General features: G+C 37.5%; 2 protein-coding genes across 3 annotated transcripts; both read right to left on the bottom strand.

Annotated features, from left to right (window-relative positions):
• Window positions 1–7770: 7770 nt before the first annotated feature.
• Window positions 7771–9828, bottom strand: LOC117634335 (NAC domain-containing protein 46-like). 2 transcript variants are annotated; one of them, XM_034368404.1, is made up of 3 exons: window positions 9457–9828; window positions 9063–9358; window positions 7771–8881 (listed from the first exon to the last, which is right to left on the bottom strand). In XM_034368404.1, the coding sequence occupies exons 1-3, from the start codon at window positions 9647–9649 to the stop codon at window positions 7982–7984; spliced, it is 1389 nt and encodes a 462-aa protein (XP_034224295.1). In that variant the 5' UTR covers window positions 9650–9828; the 3' UTR covers window positions 7771–7981. The 2 variants fall into 2 exon arrangements, with proteins under 2 accessions (XP_034224295.1, XP_034224296.1); XM_034368405.1 differs by having other exon boundaries at window positions 9063–9381; window positions 9457–9565.
• A 5953-nt stretch (window positions 9829–15781) lies between these two features.
• On the bottom strand, window positions 15782–20569 carry LOC117634961 (ricin B-like lectin EULS3). Its single transcript, XM_034369253.1, has 4 exons — window positions 19886–20569; window positions 19661–19783; window positions 16326–16554; window positions 15782–16057 (listed from the first exon to the last, which is right to left on the bottom strand). Coding segments are annotated over exons 1-4 (975 nt in total). The 5' UTR covers window positions 20507–20569; the 3' UTR covers window positions 15782–16055.
• Between the last annotated feature and the right edge of the window lie 4469 nt (window positions 20570–25038).

The raw sequence follows: 25038 nt of genomic DNA, 5'->3' as shown, positions 1-25038 counted from the left end.
TTGCCTTTGTAAATCGTAGTTTAAAAAGAATAAAAATTTCTACACAATAATTGTACAAACCACAAGGGGGGGATAAATATGCAATTAATAATTTTTTGCTCCGAAGTAAATTACTAATTTTTAAATGTGAGCCCTTATATTGTTAAATATGTGAAGTTATTTTTATTTGGGGCCTTATTTTTGAACTCTTCAAAAATCACTTTTAATTGGGCCCCCTTGTTCTAGGGTCCTAGGCCGTCACTCTCGGTGTCCTTGTCTAGAGTGGGCCTTGTATACAGTAGACATCCACTCAGAGCCACACAAAGAGTCAGGACAACCAAAAGCTTGTTGGTAACCTACTCTTTATTAAGTTTTTATAAATCGAAATTTTTTTCTTTTTTAATACAAGATATAGTCCAAATTACAAGGAGGAGTGGGGTTTCTCTCTCTCTCTCTCACACACACACACTATCAAGGTGCAATGGGGTTTGAACATGTGACCACTGCTCTACTGCAAGTCAAGGTCATTTTCCAGTGGGGTAGACCTCGTGGTGTAAATATAGAAACTTTAATGTACATATTTACAAGGAATTAAGCTTACTGACTCCAAAATGTTAATCAATCTTTCATCATTGTTAAGTTTACCTATAATTATTTGGTTCATTTAAGCGATTACTTTTCTAGAAAATGCTTTTACTCCAGAACTTTTTTTCATAATCACATAAAAAGTAGAATTTTTGTAGAAATGTCACCTAGACTTATACACAAATTTCAATTTGTCACCTTAAAGAAAATTTAATTTTTCAAAATCCAATTTGACTTTAACTCCCTCCAATTTTCCATGTCACCTAGTCTTCGGCAGCGATGACGAAGCCTGGCATTCCATGAAACTCGCAGGTCCGAGTCTACTGCTTCCGGTGGAAGTGGTGGTGTTGCGAGAAGTAAGGGGAATGGCATTCTCAGAGCTAGGAAGTTCCAAAGGAACCATAGTGGGCTCATCAGCGGCTCGCCGACATCGTCTTAAAGGGCTTGTTCCAACGTTTTCTATTCTAGCACTAAAGAATCTGATGGTGTGGTTGGTGTCGCTAAAAGACACCAAGATAGTCCTCAATCGAGCTTGGCCGTGACCTCCAAATTTCCTAGAGCCGCACCAGCCAGTTTTCGACATCGTCCCGGAGGACTCATTCTGACGTTTGATGTTTGGACGTAGACGACCCGATAGCAATGTCAGTGTGGTCAGGCGACGAGCAGAAGTCATCTATTCCTGAATGGTAGCAGCTATGGAGAATTTGCCGCCGCTTGGGGCTGGTTTCCAAAGTGACTTCTCAGCCTTAGAGGTTGTTGACCTCTGGTGATGGCAGGACAGGTTACGTCTTTGGCGATGGCTCGGTGGTCGTGTTGGCGGTGAGGCATTAACTTGCATCGTGATTTTTTTTTCTCACTTTGTCGTTGTTTTGGTTTTCCCCTATTGAGCCAAAGGGTGACACAGAGAGAAGACGTTTCTCTTGGCTCTGAGAATAGAGATTTCTATACTGATTTTTCAAAAAAAAAAAAAAAAAACAATGACAAGTTCACCGAGAGGGACATTGGGTGGCTTGAGAGAATTTCGCCTGTCATGCGGTGGTTGGTCTCGTCGTGTTCCTCGCAATGGGGCCTCTCACCATGGTGATTTGAGGGCTTTGGATATATGATGGAATTGATTAATGAAGGGGGAAATAGATTTCCCTTGATTCGAATATGAGAGCATCACATTGAGTATATCTCGAATCTCTCAATAAAAACACCAAAATATTTGAGAAAATTTCTGCACGGGGAACATTTGTGGGTTGATCCTTCACCCTCCGGGCTTCCTTCTCTCTCCTCTTCCTAGATCCATGTGGAAAAGGCCGGAGTAAATAGACCACACCCGGGGGGTGTTGGCCAAAGGCCCTCTGATGCATAAGTCAGTTAATTTGGATCTTGAGAAAGATACGAAAAAGTAATAGAAGGGATGGAGGTCTTCTCTCACGGGGAGAGCCGGATGGCCAGAGTCGTGAAGAAGAGAGTGGCGTGAGAGAGACAGGGAATTTCTAGGATAGAAATCGGATTACCTCGTATGTGTGATGTAGCAATGTATTTATAGTGCTCTTGGCTTCTCCCTTAAATGGAGAGATTGGATCAATCATGGAGATTTAATGAAAATTGAATCCCTAATATATGGTAATATTTCTATTTTAAGTCTAAACAATTGGCCAATTAAATAGAGGACAAATTATTGACCTAAAGAATATTCTTAGAGATTTTCTATTTAAACCCCGAACTTCTCTTTGTTCACCCCAATACTTAAATCATTAAGCTGTAAGTTTTATTATTGTGTAAAAAGACAAAAAAAAGTCATCCAACTTAATACTTAACCCTACCTAGTACATCTATACACACACCTCACACACCCCACCACTCTTCATATTAAGTTTTAGAATTACCTGTGCAAGAAACACAATTTGCCTTACAAGAGTTTGTCCTTCTGGGATGCCAATGTAACCACTATTAGGCTTCTAAGGCCTGCTACCCGGAAGGCTTGGGACATGGATCTTCCAATGGCTGAGATTTGTTGACGCTCATCAAGATATTGCCCCCACATTACCTTTATATGTTTATAAGTTGGGGCATCTTGGATGGAGATAAATTTTGTTGGCGTGACTTGTGAATATTGACTTACTTTCCTTACACACCAAGAATTCCTATTATAATTGTAATTGATTTACTTTAATTCTTGATTTCCTACTGCAAATAGATTTAGGAATTTATTATTTACTTGCCCATTCAGGTTTCGTTGTATTATAAATATGACCTCCTACAAGGAGAAGAATACACAGAAAATTCCCACAAACAAATATTCTCTTATAGTTTTCATATTTTAGCATGGTATCAGAGCCAGGTTCCTAACCTGTGATAACCTCTGCCAAATTGAGAGTCGTTGGCACTTCTCATTCCTAACCCATCATGGGTCTTCATCTTATGGTCTTTTTTGATGTCTCAGCTTCTCTATCTTTGAAACTTCATAACAAGTCTCTTTACTCCGTGAGCCTCGTCATCGCTCACCGAGCCATTGCTTTCCTCCGCGAGCCTCGTCACCACTCGCCGAGCCTTTCCTTTGACTGTTCTGCGTGTCTCTGTCTTCTTCAGCTGCTCTCTTGAGTTGCCTTTCCGCTTCTCAGTTTGAGCACCTTATCTTTGTCTTTGTCTATGTTCATGATTTGCTGGGTTTCCTCCCTTACTATTCTCCCTGTCATTGCCGATGTTGATGTTGTGTTTCGATCTGTCCCTACAACATTAAAACCCTAACCCTAAACACTACATATTTCCGCTGCACTCTTCACCTAACCTATAATCCTAGTCTGCGCCACCGTCTACCTTGCTACTATCACCACCGCCTACCTTGCTATTACCTTACCTACTGTCGTGCTACTGTTACCACCTTCCCTTCTTGCATTTGTTTCTGCCATGGGACTGGCATGTTCTCTTTACTATTATTTCAATTTCCCTTCTTTCAAATCTCGACCCTTTACTAGTCTCGGATTTGATGGGGAGATAGATGCAACTTTATTTGGGTGCTACAACTTTATTTTTCGGTGTTGCTTTCTTCAAATCTCGACTCTCATACATCGTCGGATTTGAGGGGGAGTGACACTGCTGCTCATCTATTCCATTGCAAAGTGAAGAGAAGTTGTCTCTGTTGTTGCTGCTGCCACAGTTGTTTGCCCTACCTTGTCTTGCTGGTGCCAGTGGCTTATATTGCTCTTGTTGGTGTCAGTGCCTTGTGTTGCTCTTGCTGCTGGTTTCTGTGTTTTGCCTTATCTACTGCTGTGCTCACAGGATTTCTGTGTTCTGCCTTACCTATTGTCGTGCTCACAGGGTTTCTGTGTTCTGCCTTATCTACTGCCGTGTTCACAGAGTTTCTGTGTTCTTACCTTAACTACAGTCGTACTCACAGGGTTTCTGTCTTCTGCTATGTGCCCTATTTTTTAGGGTTTGCTTTTGTGTTTCCGTTGCAAACTTTGCTTTAGGATTTTGGTTCCTTATTTCATTAACATTTTGGTTACTTACCAATTATATTTTGTCCTATTGTAATAGAGATTATTTTATTTAGTGTTATAGGGGTTGATGATTTTTTCAACCCTCATGGAGGTAGCACCACCGACTCATTCTCTCATTCTCCACCAACCATCGTTGAGTTGAGTGCCCAGATGGCTCTGCTCCTACAGATGCAGACTTTGACCCCGAACCCGATCCAGAATCAGGATCCTCTTTTGACGACCCCGACCCCGACCTCGACTATGACGACGACGACCCCGACCCTGACTCCGAAGACGACCCCTACCCCGACCCCGACTCCGAAGATGACCTCGACCCCGACCCCGACTCCGAAGACGACCCCGACCCCCACTCCGATGATGACCCCCAACCCCAAATTTGTCTCTGATTCAAACCCTGATCCCGATTTCGACTCCGACTCCGGCCTCGACTCAGGCTCAGATTCCGATCCCAATTCCTACTCAACCTGTATCTTATGCATCTTCCGCTGCACAGATTATGACTTCTCGACTAACGACCCCGACACATGGACCATATTTCCTTTTGTGAAATCCGAGGATCAATTGGCGGATATTTTGACAAAGGCGATTTCCAGTAAAGCATTCCACAATTCACTAGATCAGTTGGGCATTGGTGACATCTATGCACCAACGTGAGGGGGAGTGTTGGCGTGACTTGTGGATATTGACTTACTTTCCTTACACACCAAGAATTCCTATTATAATTGTAATTGATTTACTTTAATTCCTGATTTCCTACTGCAAATAGATTTAGGAATTTATTATTTACTTGCCTATTCAGGTTTCGTTGTATTATAAATATGACCTCCTACAAGGAGAAGAATACACAGAAAATTCCCACAAACAAATATTCTCTTATAGTTTTCATATTTTAGCAAATTTTTCAGCAGGTTTTTCAATTGCTATTTGATATTTTTTTTGGCACTCCCTTCGACAATATTTGATTTATATATGTTTCTCTGTTTAGAAATCCATAACAAACTACAATTTCCCATATGATCTAATTACATGATAAAAAGAGCATGTGAAAACAACAAAATCTCATGTATACTACAAATATTGTTTAATGATTTAAGTATTGGGATAAACCAAGAAAATTGTGGGGTTTAAATAGAAAATCTCTTTTATTTCTTATTTTTTCAGCTTTGGGTGTATTTAAGGGTAGTTTGGGAAGATGGTGGGGTTTTCTTAGAAATTGTGAAAATTTAAATTAAAAGTTAGGGTGAACTTAGAACATGGGGTAAGTTAAGAGAAGTGTGAGATTTAAGTAGAAAATCTCTATTCTTATTATCTACATAAGATCTCATAATTGATTACCAAAATATATATTCTCATAACATTTCTAACCGATATGTCAAATTGCAACGGCTTTGATATATGAATCAGCCACTTGACAGTAAAGGCCATACTTGTGATATATTTGATTATGATGCGTGAATTGGCCATATATATCTATGTATGCATGGCATTTAAGCTGACAACAACGATTGCCTTGGGACAAAAAAAGTGATGCCTACTGCCTTTGCAATATCAGGCCGCCGCCATAATTGTATCATGTAGATATTTTGTGTATATATACGAAGGATTTTTCAACAAATGAACATTTGTATTTAGTTTAATGTATTTTGTAATTGTTAAATCGACGAATTCATCTTTCTCTATTATGACTGAAATACTCGAATACTCGAATAATATAAATTGATTGTGTATACATTGATTCAATAGAAATTCACCCCGTACGTATACCAGCTTAAATGCCTGTGAAAAATGTGTGGTAGGGGTAGTACTAGTATTCATACCAGCTAGCCCCAATTGGTGCCATATATGTAGGTTTTGGTGTGGGTTGGCTCATGAAAATCATAACATCTGGTTGGTTAATAAGCTTTAGATTTGAAATTGGAAGAGGATTGAAGGTGTAGTTAAGTGTGGTGGACCAATGAAGGTCGTTGAAGTCGGTGGGGTTAAGATTCCAAAAGAAATGAAAGATGATGAGATGACATAAGATGAGGTTGGGCATGTGGCCTGATATGTATAATTATTACAATATAATATATAGAAGGAGAAGATATGGGAGATAGCTACCTAAATGCACCCTTATATGGTGGAGGCTGATGATTGGTGGGTGATGCCAGCGACCCCCCATGTTTTCATGCAACAAATCAGCTAGGCTCAATAGGGCTAGCTAGGTTTTCCAATTGGGTCAATTATATAAAAATATATCAGTTTTGAACAAGAGAGAAGAATATGCTGCTGTTTGATTTGAAATTTTGTTGCTTTATTATAGAAAATACTTCATTCCTTATCATGTAAGTATGAGCTTTTACATTCTTATCAATATAAGTGTGACGTGTGTAGAATTTTATAAATTATTTTTGTATATATGTTAAACTGTGATTCACGTGAAGGAAGAGTATTTCCTTAATGAGGAAAGCAGCATCGTTTCATTATTTCACGGGTGAAAAAAAAATGAAAAAAAAAAATATATCTCGTCTAAAAGTGTAAAGTGCAAACAAGCTAAGAAAGCCAAAAGAGGGCGGTTAAAGTTGCCTGCAAGAATGAAAATCCAACGGACGCTTTGCTTTGAATGGAAAGGAAGTGTGTATAATTCCGGGATGAAAATCTGCAAAGCAAATAATATTAATTGGAATATTGTTGTGCAATTCATCTATTTGTGTCGTTGATGATCACATGAATAATATGGATCATGACTCATGAACCTTTCTTTTTCCCATTCCAATAATAATAATAACCGACGGATGCCTTAAGTTATGAAGCATGCATTGCTGAATGTTATTATGATCTCTCTATCTCCCTTTTCTTCTTCTGTTGGACTTTTAGCCAAAATTATTACATGAAAAGAAAGCCTGCATGACGCCACACATATGCACCATGCAAATCTAGCCAACCTGCTACCACTTCAGTTTTAACTATATGAAGAGGTCGATCGCATGCGTATGAATGAATAATTTATTTCTTCTTTTCTCTTTCTTCGGAATTGTTTTGATCAACTCATGAAATGAGCTTTTTATGGTGGTGAAGAGCATCTGCTGCTTGTGTACTTTGAGGGAACCATTCACGTGATTCTAGCTCCTAATTATTCCTTTCATATATCCTTTTACCTACTATTATTGCACTAGCTAGTTATTATGTATACTACTCTTTCTTTCATAAAAATTATTCGATACAAAGAACCAACTAACGTAGTGGTTTAGAGTAATTGCTCTCTACGAAAGGTTTTGGGTTTGAATCCTAGCATCTGTGTAGCGTGCGTGAAGTTAATATGTTATCGTCTTACTCAATAAAAAATGATATATGAAAGAAGAAATGAAAATAATGAGATGATAAATATATCAGAATGAACACAAGATTTCAAAGCTTCTGATTGAGAATTAATATTTCATATATATATATATATATATCAGAATGAGATGATAAATATCAAAATAATTTTGGACTAGGTCCAAGAATACTGTTCAATCAAAGATCACCTCCTCTTGTGTACCACAAATTTAACAAATTTGAATGCAGGAGGAGGAGGAAAGCCATTTAACAAAATTAAAAACCATGAATTACACACACACACACACACATATATATATATATATAATATTTGATAATGAAAAAGAAAATAAAGATTTACATGAGGTTCACTATAATCATGAAATCTTGCTTTTCGGTATCTAAAAAGGAAAGAATGTAAATCTGAAGAGTTAAGATCAATATCTGGAAACCATGAAATCAAAGTAGTATACAGTATTCGTGTATGCAAGAAACTTTTCTGATGCCTAATTAATCACCTATACCAGATTAAGAAACAAAATATTAAAAAAAAACCCATTAATCCTAAATTAGGCAAACAAACAAACAGGCGCCTGTCTAGCTATAGTTTTTGAGTTGTATGAATGTTCTCAGAAGTCCCACAAGCCTTCAATGTCCGAAATGGGGACGACCGATGGACGTTGATGATACGATGAACAATTGTCGGCGGCGCTTCCCAATTCTTGCTTTGATGAAACAAGAGATGACGATATCTCGGTGGTGTTGATGTCCGTGCTGATACCGGTGTCTTGGGAAAGGCTAAACATGGACTCTGGTGCTGATGAAAACTGCTCCACTTTGCACTGCCTCGCTCCAAAGCCTGCAGCAGCTGATGAAGATGTTTCATTATTCATATTGCTGTTGTTGTTGTTGTTGTTGTTGTTGTTGGCTGCAGCTATTGCTCTTAGCATGGCCTGATCATCTTCGTCATGATCACTAGTAGTATTATTAGTAACTCTGATCATGCCTTGTTGAAAATAATCAGAATTATTGGGATTTGGTTGAAACCAGAAACTCGAAGGATTTGGATTTGGATTTGGATTTTGAAACTGATGGTGATGAGGGTATAACATATTGGGGTTATTACTGAGACTAGTAGCTTGGTAATAACTGTTGGTAGGCTGCACCTGAAAGCTGTAATTTGGCTTCTGGACTTGACCGCCGGAGCCGCCAATCGAAAAGTAACTGAGGTAATTATTGTTATTAATTGCATGATGATCATCTGATGATGACGCTTTAGCTGATGATAGAGATGGTGCAGTAGGAGCCAGATTGGTGCCGGGCTTTACGTCATGATCTCCATAGCCACAAGCCTTGTTGTCGTTGTTGTTCATGATGTTGTCATTGAAACTAGTAGGATCCATAAGAGGTGGGAGGGAGGAATAATCCAAGAGATCATGATCCCCAAAAGAGTTCATCCTGGTTGGTGTATTATTGATCTTTTTTAGCCCCATGTTCTTGTGGAAAACCCTGCACACAACCCATTCATCCTGCGTAGAGCAGCAAATAATAATTAAACTCTATTATTAATTGATAATTAACTTGCAACAAAAGAGAAAAAGAAGAAAAAAAAGACCTGGCCCCTACCCCCAATGAAAGGAAAATCTCAACTAACAGAAGAAAAAGTAGAAAAAAGAAAAAGCTTGGCATGATGATTTAATTTAAGGTTACCTTTGCAGCCTTGGAAAGATTGGTGTATTGTGAGATTTTGCCTTCAAGTCTGTATTCATGCATGACCCAGTTGGTCTTCTCTCCTTTTGGGGCTCTCCCTCTGTAGAACACAAGAGTCTTCTTCATCCCCACAAGACAACCAGCTTTTTTCCCTTTATTATTGAAGATCTCTTTATCTTTCCCTGTGGCCTTCCAGTACCCAGATTCCGTGGCCCGATTCGTTCTCATCCCCGTTGGATACTTGCGGTCTCTCTGGCAGAAGAAGTACCACTCCTTCTCTCCCATCTTGGCTTTCTCTGCTCATCAATCAAACCGTTGACTAGAGAGATTAAGAAGAGTAATTCAAAAATATAAACTCAGGAGGATAAATATTTCAATATTAATTACTACTCACTTGGCAAATCCCATGGCTCACACTTGTTCAAATCAGCTTCCCCGATTGCAATAGCCACGAAGCTGCTGTCGATGACCTTCTCCGTGAGATAGCTAGTTATGATTTCCTCATCCGTGGGATGAAACCGAAAACCAGGAGGCAACTCGATGAGCTGATCTTCTGCTCTTCTGTTCACCACCATGTCTTGTTCCATCGATCCAATATATAATTGAACAACAAGTATTCTCTTCTTCTTTAAACCCAACGAACAATTTCAGCTAGCTATAATCAAGCTGCTGTATGTATGTATCAGAAACGAACACACGAAAGAAAAGAGAAAGTTATTGATGAATCTGAGAGAGAGAGAGAAAGAGAGAAAGAAGAAGAAGAAAGGATAAGAGAGCAGTTAAGAAAGTAGAACAAATGGGAAAAGAAAGGCTTAAATAGAGACGAGTTTCTTCTTCAAAACAGCTCACATTCTCAAGATCCGTGGTCCGCAAGGCACTTACTGAGGAAGCCACATAATTTTTTATTATTTTCCCTTTTCTCATCATTATTTTATTTACTGTTTTTGTTTTTGTTTTCTCTGATTTCTTTATTTTCTGTCGCGTCTGTATGCTTTCTCAACTCTATCTACCTGTTTGAAAAGGAAAGCGCCCAAATAAAAAATAAAAAAAATATATGAAAAAAGGAGCTTTCTATGTTGGAGGGACCCATGTTTCCTTGCGTACCACCACCCTTTCACATTCGCTATTAATTATTATTATTATTTAATTAAATTGAAGCTTCGATGAATAGTTGAATCTGTAACCTCTTTTAGAATTTTCATTGCATGTTCCAATCAGTTAAAATCTTTCCAAAAAGTCTCTGTTCAAAGCTCTGGAAAAGGTTCACATCTTTCCTCCTCTTCATGCTTCAATATACATTCATGAATCTATATATATATATATTTATTTATATACCTGCTAGCCTGCTGTATAAGTTTTTTTTTTCCTTTGATTCTCATCCTTAATTATGAATTTGTCAAATAAATTAAATACTTAATTATAATTAGGAGGTGCTAATTGGCTTACTGGCTTGGCTAGCTCATGAGCTGCTTTCTGTTTCTCTTGCTGCTTCAAAATATAATGCTAAAATGTTAAATGTGTTTTTTATCCGTGTGTGTGTGAGTTATGTATATTATCGTCTCACTCAATAGAAAATGTCCTAAAAAAACAAAAAAATCTTAATAGTGCCTTCCACGACAATATATCAATCAGCCCACACGCCTCCATCTCTAATGTGTAATGTATATATATATATAAATAGTTATTACTAGAAAATATATAGCGTCCGCACGATAATTGTTAAGATTTCAGAGAGACGGGCATGTGGCCCACCACTAACAATATCGATATTATCTCCAACTTAAATCGATTCCACATTGGTCACTTTTTTTTTTTAAATAAATAAAAAATTTACGTTATTACCGTGCAAACGTCATGTATTTTCTATTAATAATTTATATGCATCATATGCTGAAATTAATAATTTAAATGCATGTTTCCCGCAAAAATGCAAAACAGGAAATGACTACCCATTAGAGCGAATCTAGGGAGGGACCTCACAAACCCATAAGTCAAAAGCACCAGGAAAAAAAAAACACGAATTTTCCCAGAATTTTCCAAGTTATTAATAGCTGGCATTGTGATGAGAACCATGATCGATCAGAATGAATGAATATATGTGTAATATAAGACTTTATTGAAGCAATAAAGCTTTGCCAACTTTTTTCAAGTTTCTTTTCTGTGTGTAAATAATTTGTAAAAATAATAATTAATTAGGGTATTTTTCATTGTTGAAACTACTCTGCAGCTTCCAAGCAGCCTCAATGAAATAAAAATAAAAATAAAAATTATAAGTATCCCTTCCCCACTAATTGAAGCTATCAAAAGTGTGTTATTAAATCGTAGCATTTTAAATGGAATGGGCTAACTTTAATTTGGGAGGTCATATCGCATAGAAGTATGCAAGAAGGACCTCAACCTCAACTTCTCAAGTATCTCATTCGGCGTTTGGAACTTAAGGGAGACAAGTACCTCAAACTAAAACCATTTCATCTAATGGCTTTAGGTCCTCTTGGAATGTCCCTTAGGTTTAGATAAAAGTAAAAAAATATAAAGAATAAATATAAAAGCTTTTCATGATCGAGTAATTTAGATTATATTAAATTTGAGTATCGTTTGTATAAAAAATAGTTTATGACTTATTCTTAAAAATAAAAAGAATTTGAAATGAACATTACGGCCGCCAAAGAAAATCAGCCGGCTTTGCAAAAGGAAAACATGACCTCTCTCTATAACTGGTGGATTAATTTATAATTAGAATTATGATTATGAATGAATGAATCATATTATTTAAATATTTTTATAATTAACAGTAATTAATGGATTAATACCAGACAAAGGAGATAGGGGCCAACGAAATCCATCCCCCATCCCCCATCCCCACGTGTTGACATTCTCTCATGTTGAATTTTTGATGTTTCATATATAGCTGAGGTGGATATAAAAATATCATAATTAAATAAAGAAGAACTAATCTAAAAGTAATCAATTCCGTAATGAAGTCCTTAATCAACACATAGCTCATAGCTCTCATAAATTGAGTCATCACCTCCCCAAAACAAAACCCAAGAATTGTATTCAAAAATAATTATTAAAAAAATGGTAGGAAGACGGAAAAAACGGAATTAATTCCGGTGGGAGATATAATAATTTAATGAAAACCGAAGAAATATTCAAGAGAAACGCGTGGACCCACCTAACCATGCGATGCCACCTTCGCACAATAGGAAGTAGTAGGGCAATTGGAATATTTCGGATTTTATTTGGAATATTGGATTGGAATACAAGCTAGTCGACTCTAGAGACTTGACAGAAACTGTTAGCTTCATTTGCGTTTGCCCAACTCTCTCTCTCTCTCTCTCTCTCTCTCTCTCTCCCTCCCCCCTTACACAACACAACACAACTGTTGACTTTTCTACAACGATACTGCAAAGCAATAGATAGATTAAACAACCCCTCTCCTCTCCCACCATTTAGCTGACATTTTCTGACGACACATAACACCTCATCTCTCTCTCTCTCTCTCTCTCTCTCTCTCTCTCAGCCACCATATATATACGTACATTCCAGGTCCACAATGTTAATTCCTTTAATTTTCTTTTATACAAAGATACAATTTCAATGAGGAGATGATGATGTATGTTGTTAACAATAAGATATATGTAGTTATCATGATAATTTTTCATATAAAACATCATCCTGCAAGTGACAAGAGGGTAGCTAATAATTATAGAGAGAGATATATATGAATATTTGTTTCTTTTTTTGTTTTGTTACTCTGCAATCTCTGCTTTATTAAAGAGGAATTTGATAGACAAACAACTTTTGAATCAGAAAAGACATATGGAACCAAAACTTAAACTTACTTAAGCAACACCACTATGTATAAATATATATATTAGGGACAAACCCTTGTTTTGTTTTCTTTGTTTCTAACAAGATGATACAGGACAACTTGGGATTTGAGAATTCACATGATCATGGGCAATCTTAATCCTTAATCTTCTATAATAATTTTAGTTTTTTCTTTTTTGTGAATGATTAGCCAAGTGGGATCTGCATAAGCATCATCACCTATATATATATATATATTAAAAGGATCTGTAATGAATTTCATCAATTATGGAAAATGTAAGCTCAGCATCAGCAGTGGGGCCCCTTACCATTCCCCTTAAGGCATCACCAGCCAGCCATCCTAATATCAATATCCTAGTGAACTGTTTGTTTCATGGGCTGAGACAGTTGGCTGGCCCCCTTACTCAGACAAATAGGGGAATGACCAATCCCATCCCCCGATCCCCCTTGAAAGGGAAACATATTTAAAAAGCCAACTAGGTTTGGATTGTTGGATTAAGAGATAAGGCCTTTTTTGTCATCTAATTTCTTTATTATTAATTGCTAATTAAGAATTTAAAGTGGGGATTTGATTCACTACAGGTCAATAATCAGTACTGACTTTTTCTTTTTGGTATGTATAGTCAATAGTCAGACCTTCTTAGGCTAACCTCCCCCAACTCTCTCTCTCTCTCTCTCTCTCTCTCTCTCTCTCTCTCAGCATACTACAATGTATGCCTAACTGCCCCAACCATATCAAGACTAGAACATCAAGAAAACTGTTAGCCTTTCTCTCTGACTTAATTCCTAGGTAATACTTGCACTGGGTTTCAAATTTTTTAAGCTTGATGATTCAGCTGGGGGAATATGAGCAAGGACTTGATGCACAACATAACATCATGTATCACATAAAATTCAGTGTGGGGGTGACATTGACAATGTCAAAATAATAAAAAAAGGTTCTTAGACATTAAAAAGAAAAGTACAAGCATCTCCAACAACTAAACTCTTCTAATTGTATACTTTGTTGACTTATATGGCTATTGGAAGAGTCAAATTTGCTACTTTAATATTTTGAACCCCTTCAATTTCATTTATGTATTGTTTAACTATTAAAAATTATCATTTCTCGCCGACAAGGTCTAGTTAGGGGTCATCATTTGGCTTGCAAGCTGAAGTGGGTAGCCTGAGGCCGAATACGTCAAAATTTAGCCATGCTCAATGGTTAGGCGCTCTCGGTCTGGCCCGGCCCATTCTAAGGTTGGGTAGGGCTTGGGTTTAGGTTTTGAAACCTTCGGCCCGCCCTTCGGCCTACACGACAAGGTTGAGTAGGGTCTGGGCTTATGTTAGCCTTACATAACTCTTAATCAATACTATACATATCATAACTTGAAAAAATGTTCTCTCAAAATTTGACTAAGTAAAATAGACTTTTGAAGTACTAATGTTTTCAATGATATTTTTGGCGGTTTATATTCCTTACAACTTAAATAATCAAACATGATTTTACAAGATTTTAGTATAAAGTATACATTGACTTATTGAGGTATCAATATTGGTATAAACTGTATTCTTATACTAAAATTGGATTTTCATATTTTGATTTGTTGGCAATTTGATTTATTAGTCCTTATTTATATTGTAAACTTAAGTAAATGTTTGGTCTTTTTATTTTATTTTTATATTACTCCATTTACTTAAATGTTTAGAATGAAAATAAGGCAATATATAAAATAAAATAATACAAAAGGCAATGGGCTGCCCGGCTCGGTCCAAAAAATAAAAAAGCCCATGAAGGATAGCCCCGAACCCAAAACTTTCAGGTCGGGCCAGGTCGGCCCAATGACGAACCTTAGGTCTAACCCAATGAAAAATGACCTTGTAGACCAAATGTCTCAGGTTCAAATCTCCACGACATCATAATTATGTGTGTGAGAAATCTCCCTCTCCTGTAGTAGACTATCGCTTGTACTAAATTTTTTATTTATCATTTCTATGAAAAATAAAAACTACTACTTTAAAATTATCAAACAGTAAAATATAACTACTAATGTAATATTAAAACATGAAAACAAATCACTCACCACACTACTAAGATTTGAGCCACTTGATGGTCTTGCATTAATTTATTCAAATATTCCGAGTTTTCCGAATTGAAATGGATATGGAAATTCCGAATCTTTTTAAAACGGAATTGGAATAGAATTTTCATTCTGAATTTTTTTGGATTTTAATCGGAATCCCTTGATACCGATATGATATGTTTGAAAATCAATCCTAATTACAGAGGTCAAACTTCTTCACTCATGTGGATGATTCATTATATTCCAATACACCTCAGAAATCAGTTACTAGAATAGCCGATGTTGCTTCGTTGGTCTTGGGTTCTTCCCACAATAAAAAATCAGATTTAGGAGAAGCCAAAATGCATGTTTTCCATGGATTTCAATATGATCGAAAACAGGCCACACCATCATATTTTGCAACAAATGTAGCAACAGGCCACACCATCATATTTCCCATGCCAAACGCAACAAAGTTGCATACAAAAACGAAAATTTTACGAACTGAAATGGGGTAAGTATAAAGAATCACTAGGTTCAATGTATGTAAGTGCTAAGCTCGCTGCATCACCTTGCTTATGGTTGGATTAACTGAGAAACAGATTGGTTTAGGAGAGATTTATCCAACCCAAGCACTGAAGCACATGCACTTGGGCATAAGGAGATTTACTACCCTGCCTGGTCAATAGACAAGTGCAATCTTTCACCATAACGACAATAGCCAATTGCAATCACACATCAATAACTTAACGCATCATTTACACGATACACTCAACCCATGCTTCTGTGATTGATACCAGAAGGTACAACCATAAGCTTCCTCAGTAAACAAACAAATAATGATGACAACCACAAAATTAAGGCATTTCAGAAATACTAGATTATAATGTCAATAAACAACCAACCTTTTGTTTTTGATAGGTGACGCATTATACATACGAGCCAGAGTTGTAGTAGTTGACAGTTGACACTATAATCACACTTTAATATTTTCAACACATAATAAACATATAAACTCAAATCGCTCACCGCGAGAACTAGAAGTAGCCCTCCAAACTCAATACTTTTTTAAGTAGACAATATCACGATAAAGCATGGCACAACTGCTGCAAAAGTATCCTGCATTTAGCATCATTAAAGTAGAAATAAATTAGTTGACAGATATAACAAACAAAACACAAACTAGCGGCTGTTGAGACACTTGAGGCTAAAAAAATTAAAAGAATCTCATACTGCAACCATTAAACCTCTTTATTAGGACTCATGACTTATTAGAGATATAATATTGCTCAGGAAAATTATCGACAAGTCAAAAGATGGAACTGAACATAATGTAAGCTCTGCAAGTAAATTGCTTGATCTTTCTCGTTATATGTTGAAAACTTACAATAAGGTACAATCTTCCATCGCTGGTTATCTCCTTTGTTTTTATTCCACAGAACTATGATAGTGCCATCATGAACACCTCCAGATTTCTTATCACCATGAAAAGCATCCAGATTAAGGCGAATGTTATTAACCATCCTAACAGTTCTGAAACCATCACCTAGGTCCGCACTCTCAGTCCATAGTATAGACTCATCAAGAATATCTGGATTATAAGGTATCAGCTGCACCTGCAGATGAAATGGGATAAATTTAATAAGAAATGTTGAAATTTTCATAGTATCTCTAGATTCTGCACAGAGAAATGCACAATTTAGAATCACATGCATTATACTTTACATATGTGTAAGACTGGAAATAACATGATTTTTTACTAGTCTCTCCACATGCACTAACATGCATGTGGACATTGTGAAGAGACTTTTTTTACTGCGTATAAATTGATTATTTTTTCTGAACATAAATTGTTATTTTCTAAGTTTCTAATTCATAGCAAAACATATTTTACAGTTGCACACTTCGTACCAATAAAAGATAAAAATATGTAGCAGGAAAAAAGAAACCCAACAGAGATTGAATGTGAAATTCTGAAGATTTCAGTAGAACGGCCTTCATACCTTTTTGGCAGAGATTGAGAGACAAGGAACACTTAGATATTTTTGGACAGAGAAAGGAGGTTATTTTGCTATTAATATGGCTTTAAGGATGCAGTTCCTTGATTTCTTTCTAGTGGGTTTGTTAACTAAGAGAACGTCGCTGGTGTTCCGCATTCCTCGTCCTTTTCTCTTTTTTTTTTTTTTTCCTAAAACATTTTGCTCGGTTTTTTTGACCATTCTATTCTTTCTATATATAGATTTTCAGCTATAACTTTCTTCCTTGAGCCTTGGTGGGTTTTTCAAAGTTTCACCAAATAGGGGCTCTTGCTTTATATATCAGACATTAAATTTTAGATCAAATTTTGTACATGGGGGGTGCAGATGAGACCTTAACTGAAAATTTTGTGTTTGGAGGAGGACATCGTTGAAAATAGGCATTAAAAGGAGCACCCTCATGATAGCCTTAGTCAAACTTAATTGGGTTGATTTGCTTAGTCAAACTTAATTAGCCTTAGTCAAAGGAGCACCATCTGGTTGGGACTTATTTTTCTCACCTCTGCATAATTTGTCCAAGTGGCTATTCATGGTGTAGGAAGAAAAGCTCTCAGTAATATATTCATCAACTGCTATATTAGCAATGACAAAACTAATACATTGAACCATATATGACCAGGTTTAGGGAGAAACTTTGAGGGGATATAGAGGCCAATCTTGTCAAGTATCTAGAAGAGTAGAATAGATGTGTTTATCATTTCATTAGCAGAGTACAATGAAGAAATTAAAAGAGACGAAAGGTCTTTCAGTAACTTTTACTCACCCAGGCTCAAGAGTGGCATATATCAACTTTACCATCTCAAATTCCAACTTTTTAAAGAATTTAAGGGTCTGACTGATGTGAGCGTGCCAACTAGCTCTTGGTCTAGTGGTCTCTTCCTTGGAAGAGGTCCCAAGTTCAAATGCCCCCCCTCCCCCAATATCAAAAAGGAACTGACTGATGTAGTATGATAAGGGAAATTTAAGGTGCTAAAGCAATTGAAGGTGCTGGAAATTTATCCACAACAAAACAATAAGAAAGAGTATGGAAGTTACACAAAGTAAGTTGAACACAACTAGAATCACTACAGTTTAATTGGGAATCATTTCCAGCTAATCACTATAGTTTAATTTTTCCGAGATATCAAATTTCCAAAACTTGTATGTGTGTGGGTGTGTTGTGGAGGCCTGATTGCTCTAGACCTCTAAATGTGTATGACTCTGGGGTCTGCTGCACCCTAGAACTCTTCTTGGCCTGCTTTTGAACATTAAATGAAGGAGGCCTGATAGCCATCATGTGACATGATTGACATTATTGACAGTAAACAAAAGCAAGAAGAAATTTATGGTCATGAACATCAAACATGAGATATATGACAGTAGAACAAAGCTAAGGATGCAAAACATATGTTTCAGCAGTGTATACTTATATACAAAATAAAGCAACATTAAACATAATAAATGGAGTAAGGGAGATATGGGAGATAGAAGAAGGACCACATCTGAAGCTGTTTAACATGATGGAAAGTTAACATGAAAATTATGTTTTAAGAGCTTTCGATACAAATATATAAAACATAAAGCAACATGAAACATGAGAAATGGAGTTAGTACAAGGCAGACAGGTAAAAACAACATCTGAAACTTTTTAAAATTCTGGAACATACGACAAGCAAACAAAATTGGTTTGATTTCTAATTTCTAAAGGTTAACTCTGTTGTGTCAAAACACACACTCATCACCCAAACCAAGTGAGAATAGCCTCCAAGTATAATAAAGACAAAGAAAAAGAAAACACATGATCGAAAATCTACTATAAAAAATGCACATTCTCACACTCACAATATCATAAGCCCCAGTACACCCAACCTCTCAACTCCCTTTAACTCTTACACTTTTACACTCTATTTTTGTTTTTAAAATTTTGCTACAACAATTTTACTCTCTTATTGGTATCTTCTTATACCCTTACACCCTTTTGGTTTTAGTTCTCTTGGGCACCACTCTCTCTTTATATTTGTCATCTTTGGCACAAAGACTATCCCTAGTCATTCCCCACTTTGGCACAACTACCCTCCAACACACCCCCTCTCTCTCTCTCTTGGTGTTTCTCATCTTTGGCAAGGATACTATCTTACTCATGACCCTCTGAGGCAACACTCTCTATGGTCGTGGTCACTCTCTTAATGCAGCACACCTTCAAACATACCCTAGAAATCTTTGTCAAGAGTAAATCATTAGAAGTACAAAGAGATACGAAAAAAATGAGGAAACTTTCTTTTTTTAAGAGAAAATGAAACTTCTGCAATAATACATAGAACAGGATAAACTAGGAGGTTTTGAATCTAATATGATCTTCATGTGAAATAACAAGTCCCGCTACACATATACATACATATATGAAATGCTGAAGTGTAACTATTGAATTCGGTCCAAGTTCTAGAAAGGGAAACCAAACACCCTTCACTTTTCCCTTTTTTCTAAAAGCAAACCCTAAAGCTAATGTATTTTGTTTCCAAAATCACACAGCAATTTTAAAAAGCAGCATGTTGACAAATTAACATTGAAACAAATGAACTTCAAGCTGAGAATGCAAATAAGCAACTGCATTTTCTCTGATGTATGGAACAAACTGTGCAGATTAAGAAACTTATTACTTCCCAGCACTACAAATTAAAATCTTAATCATGAGGAGTAAGAATCTTACAGGATGAGTGGCTCCAATGGAATGCTTGAGAGCCTGCCCGGTGGCTTTGTTAACCAGAGCAAAGGACGGGAAGCGCTCCTCATCCTTCACCCTTGTGCTGTACTTCTCATCTTTGTACCAGTGCTGCAACCCAATCAAACAAACGCATACCATAATTAAGAGAAATTAGCAAACCCATTGGTGGAAAGTAGCAAATAAATCAAATTGAGGGAGATGGGTAGTCACCTGGAAGTCATCGGTTTCATGGGAGCGGGCAAGAATGACCTTTCCCTCTGTGATGGCTAGAGGGAAATTGGGGTCAGCCTTTGTGAAGACTCTGAAAGTGGGTTTGTTTGAGAAGTAAGAGGAGGAGGCATGGGGATGGAAGGAGGGCAAATGAGAAGTGTGAGAAGTGTGATGGGTTTCAAATTGAGCAGGGGACTGTTGGTCATGGTGAACTTGATGAGCAACATGATGCACAGTAACAGGTGGAGTAGGTTCTTCAGATTGATAGTTGAAAGAGTGAACTGGGGGTGGTGGTGGTTGGTGAAGAAAGCCTTGGGAGGGTGGAGGCGGATGACCATGGAAGGAAGAGTGGGACACGTGGCTCACTTGGGTAGGTGGAGGTCTATCTGCTCCTCCATAGTAAGAATTTGGGGGTGGTTGATCTTCTCCATAGTATAAAGGTGGAGGTTGATCTACTCCATAATAGGAAGGTGGAGGTTGATCTTCTCTATAATATGAAGGGGGAGGTGGAGGTGGAGGTTGATCAAAGCCAGTTTCGGGTGGTGGGTAATTCTGTCTTTCTTCATCATCATCCCTCTGATGATGACGGTGGTGGTGATGCCTTTCATTTGAGAATTCCATTGCTGATTGCTCTGATCTTTGCTGTCAGGATTTTCTTTTTTATATGTTCACTTTTCGGTAGAGAGTTTTTTCATTAATAAAATTATAAGTTTATTTAGCCCTTTCCTCCCCGACATCATTATTAGCAACAACTTCCCAACTGTTCCTGTAAGGCGGAACCACTCATAAGAGCAACTCCACCCATAAGAGCATTTCCACCAGTTGATTCTTGCCATGGCAAGATTAGTTCTAGAGCAGGCATTATTTATGTAAATAGTGGCTGCTCTAGCCCCCTCCAGTAAAATATGTTTCCAGCAGTTGGGACTTGCCATGGCAATTACTATTCATTTTTTTGTTTTTTTTCACAACTTTGTTTACTTAAACAATTAATTTAGATAATATTTTCGGATAAGATTTTTGGGTTCCTACGTGTCAATACTATTCATATCGGATAAGATTTTCGGTTTCAAATTTCATATAAATTTCAAATTTCAGATACATTTCAAAATTCAAATTTCAGATAAATTCAAAATGTCAAATTTCAGATACATTTCGAATTTCAAATTTCAAATTTCATTTGAATTTCAAATTTCAGATAAGATTTTCACCCTCTAAGATTGCGCCGCGTGTCATATCTATCTGCATACATTTTTCTATAAAACCAGAGGTTCAGCTCATACCTCCCACACTAGTTCTTCTCTACATTTCCATTTCTCATATTTTAGATTTCATTCTCCATTCTCAATTGCAGACATGCAAGAGGTTTTGGAGAGGCAAGAACGAGAAACTAGAGAAAGAATGTGTAGACGAGCTGCAAGCAAAAGGGCGCAGAGAGAACTAGATGAGCAACTTGGCATAGCAGTTGCTTTGCTGGAGGAAGAAAACCAGGGTCGCCGTGGTTCACGAGAAGGCCGTCGCCCAAATGTGGATAGACATACACATTCCCGAGATAAGAATCTTATGGAAGATTATTTTATCCCACAATCTCTGTACTCTGATGTTCATTTTCGAAGGAGATATAGAATGCAACCCCATTTGTTCAAGAAAATCATGCATGATATTTGCAATTATGATGAATATTTTGTTCAAAAGAGAAATTGTGCTGGAAATTTGGGACTTCTTCCAGAGCAGAAGTTCACAGCTGTGATATGAATGTTGGCGTATGGGTCATCTACTGATCAGGTGGATGAGATTGCTCGGATGGGGAAGTCCACTGCTTTGGAGAGCTTGGTGCGATTTTGTGATGCAGTGGAAACTCTGTACACCAGAGACTACCTCCGCAGACCTACGCCCAGGGACCTGCAACGGCTTCTCCAAAAAGCTGAGTCTCGAGAATTTCCTGGCATGATTGGTAGCATTGACTGCATGCACTGGCAGTGGAAAAATTGTCCAACCGCTTGGCAAGCGGACTACGGAAATAGAAAAGGGCAGAAAAGTATCATCCTGGAAGCAGTTGCTGGTTTTGATACATGGGTTTGGCACGCCTTCTTCGGAGTTGCCGAATCTCAAAAAGATTTGAATGTCCTAGGTCAATCCCCGGTGTTCAATGATGTTTGAGAGGTGAAGCCCCAAATATCACATATGAAATTAACAATACCATCTACCAGACCGGGTATTATCTAGCTGATGGCATATTCCCGAGGTGGACAACATTTGTGAAAACAATTCCACATCCCCGATCCCATAAGCAAAAATTTTTTGCTCGCTATCAAGAGGGGTACAGAAAAGATGTTGAGAGGTGCTTTGGTATCCTTCAAGCTAGGTGGACTATTATCAGGGGCGCGGCACGTCTATTTGACGAGGAGGTGCTTAAGAGTATAATGATGACTTGTATCATCCTCCATAACATGATTGTGGAAGATGAATATGATTACGATGCTGATGACGTGTATGAACCAAATCCCATGGACACGGCCCTAACACCAATTTATGAAAAACCAGTGGGGCCAAATGGAGAAGCAGTACAGCATGAACCGTTGGTTAGAGACGGTAGTTTCATGCCCAGTATGATTGATCGCTACACGGAGATGCAATCGTCCTATATTCATGAACACCGTCAAGTTGACTTGATGGAGCATTTATGGGCGGTGAAAGGCAATGAAGGAAATGAAGGTGAATAAAGTGAAGTGAAGAAGTTGTTTTTATTTTATTATGCTTTGGTTGTGGGTTGTTTATTTTTTATGCTTTGTTTGTGGTTTGTTTTATTTATTATGCTTTGGTTGTGGTTTGTTTTATTTATTTATTTATGCTTTGGTTGTGGTTTGTTTTTTATGTATGAAATGTTTTGAATAAAAAGGATTTTTGTTGAATATTTTCTTTATTGACTAAAAGAAAAGCAATACAACTAATAATAAAATAAAATACATGAATTAAACAAAACAAAAAATACAATGAAATCAAAGGAACATGAATTAAACAAAACAAAAAATACAATGAAATCAAAGGCAAGTAAACTAAGACATGAAAGGCAAACAAACTATTTTAATGGTTTCCATCATTTAACCAATCCGTGTTGCTAGGTCCATCGTCATGAAAAAGTCTTCGTCTCATAACATCCCTTCGTTCTAGCTTCCAAAATTGTTTTGTTTCAGGAGACATATGGCTTGTATCCATGGCCATGGTTTTCCGATCTTTTTTTTCAACATTTTGTTCACGTACATATTCCCTTTCTTTGTGTACATACTCCCTTTCTTTTGCATATTCTACTTGAACTGCCATATCGTGCTCTTGTTGTTTCAAGTCCATTTCAATTTTCATGGCTTGGTGCTTTGAAAGTTCCTCCAAAAATTGAGATGCATTCTTGCTAGAATTACTCCCTCTCTTCGCCTTCGCCGCCTTCCTCCCAATAGGCCTTGGATTATTTTCAATGGGTGAGTCGGTACTCATCGGGGAATCCATAGGTGAATCCGATGCCGGCGTCTCATGAAGTGGAGTCTCGTTCAAGACTACCGTCGGACCGGTTGGAATAATTTGGAATCTCTTACAAGTCTTCACCACCTTCCAACAATGGGTATGGTTGAAACTTTTTTTTCCCTTGGCCAGTAGCACCAAACCACATTTGTGCTTGTATAATCTATATAAAAAAAAATGAAATGGAAATGCAAGAGAATTTTTAAAATATTGGCAATGCAACATGTAAAAAAAAAATAATGGAAATTAAAGAAATAATACAAAAATGCAACATGTATTAAAAAAAAAATAGAGACATATTAACAAAATATATAAATTGCAAGAAACATTTAAATAAAAATTAATAGAAGAAAAATGACAAATAATTTACCTCACTGCTAAGATTTTCTCCGCTTCGATGGTTGTCAATCGCTTTTGCTAAAGCATTTTTCCATTTCCCCAACTCTTTATTAAGAACTTTCCACCTACTGGATAATACCATTTCTGTACGTGTAGAACCAATTGCCCTTTCACAAAATGCTTGATGAATTTTTTTCCACATATGAGAAAATTTAATCTCATTGCCCATTACTGGACAATGACTAACTTGGACCCAAGCCTCACACAAGCTAACATCTTCCATCATTCTCCATGCCCCTCCATTTTCATTAGAAGAACCCATAATATGCTAGAAAAAAATTACAACTTCAAAGTGAAAAAATATTGAATAGAAAGTGAATAAATTTTGAGGAGAAAGTGAACAATAGTAGAAGGAGAAGAAAATATATGAGGATTTGGTGTTAAAAGTGAAGAGTATTGGTTGGTATTTATACACAAAAAATTCTGTAATTTTTGTGTATTTTTTTAAAAAAATTCAATTTTTTTTCAATTTTTTTTGGCAGAAAAATTGGCTGTCGTCGGATTGAAGAAAAAATTCCAATCGGAGCGACCAGAGGCCGCCACGTGTCAAGGAGCCGTTGGCGGCCACTGTAGCGCTGATTTGAAATGCTTCAGGGCTGACGCCATAATGGCGTCAGCTATTTTGTCCTCGCCCTCGGGCCCGAGCTCGGGCCGAAATCACCTTCGAGCCTGCCCGTTTTGGTGGCCCCCACGCTCGCCCGGGCTGACTCTGGCCTGCTGGACTTGGTTTTTTCGCCCAAACCCCCCCCAGCCCGAGTCCATTTGTGCTGCTGGACTTGCTCTAAGAGTAAGGCCAGCGCAAGACTCAACCCGGGGGAAAGGCCCCCTAGGCGAGCCCAACCTCGCTCCAGCGCGAGATAATCAGCCCAGGCAGCTGCTGGGTCCCACGAGCCCGGGCAGGCCCAAGGGCAACTTCCGCCTGGGCTTCAGCCCGAGTTGTGTGACGTCAGTGCACGGGAAATTAAATTTTTTTTTACCGTTGGCGCGTGAATTACACGCGCCAACGGTAAAAAAAAATTTGATTTCCGCGCTTATGGTGGAGTTGCTCTAAGGGGCTAAGTCTAAGGCAAGGGCAAACAAGGGCTGCTACTATTTACATGAATAGTGGCAGCCTTGCCATTTGTGGTTCCACCCATGAGGGCTAAGTCTAGGGCAAGTATAAGGTAAATACTATTCATTGTACTTTATTTCCTATTTTTTTAAAATACTTTAAACCATTAATTTTGATAATTTTTTGTAATTAA

Source organism: Prunus dulcis, chromosome 7, assembly GCF_902201215.1.
Source record: "Prunus dulcis chromosome 7, ALMONDv2, whole genome shotgun sequence".
Lineage (NCBI taxonomy): Eukaryota > Viridiplantae > Streptophyta > Magnoliopsida > Rosales > Rosaceae > Prunus > Prunus dulcis.
This window is presented reverse-complemented; position numbering and strand designations above follow the sequence as displayed.

Bases quoted from the DNA above. Each gene is read 5' to 3' on its own strand.
- LOC117634961 (XM_034369253.1), bottom strand. From the start codon at position 20,506: ATGGAATTCTCAAATGAAAGGCATCACCACCACCGTCATCATCAGAGG. The intron at 19,784-19,885 runs GTGACTACCCAT...ATTGGGTTGCAG, and splicing joins ATGAAACCGATGACTTCCAG to CACTGGTACAAAGATGAGAA. The intron at 16,555-19,660 runs GTAAGATTCTTA...TTTCATCTGCAG, and splicing joins CCATTGGAGCCACTCATCCT to GTGCAGCTGATACCTTATAA.
- LOC117634335 (XM_034368404.1), bottom strand. From the start codon at position 9,649: ATGGAACAAGACATGGTGGTGAACAGAAGAGCAGAAGATCAGCTCATC. The intron at 9,359-9,456 runs GTGAGTAGTAAT...ATTGATGAGCAG, and splicing joins TGAGCCATGGGATTTGCCAA to AGAAAGCCAAGATGGGAGAG. The intron at 8,882-9,062 runs GTAACCTTAAAT...TGCTCTACGCAG, and splicing joins ATCTTTCCAAGGCTGCAAAG to GATGAATGGGTTGTGTGCAG.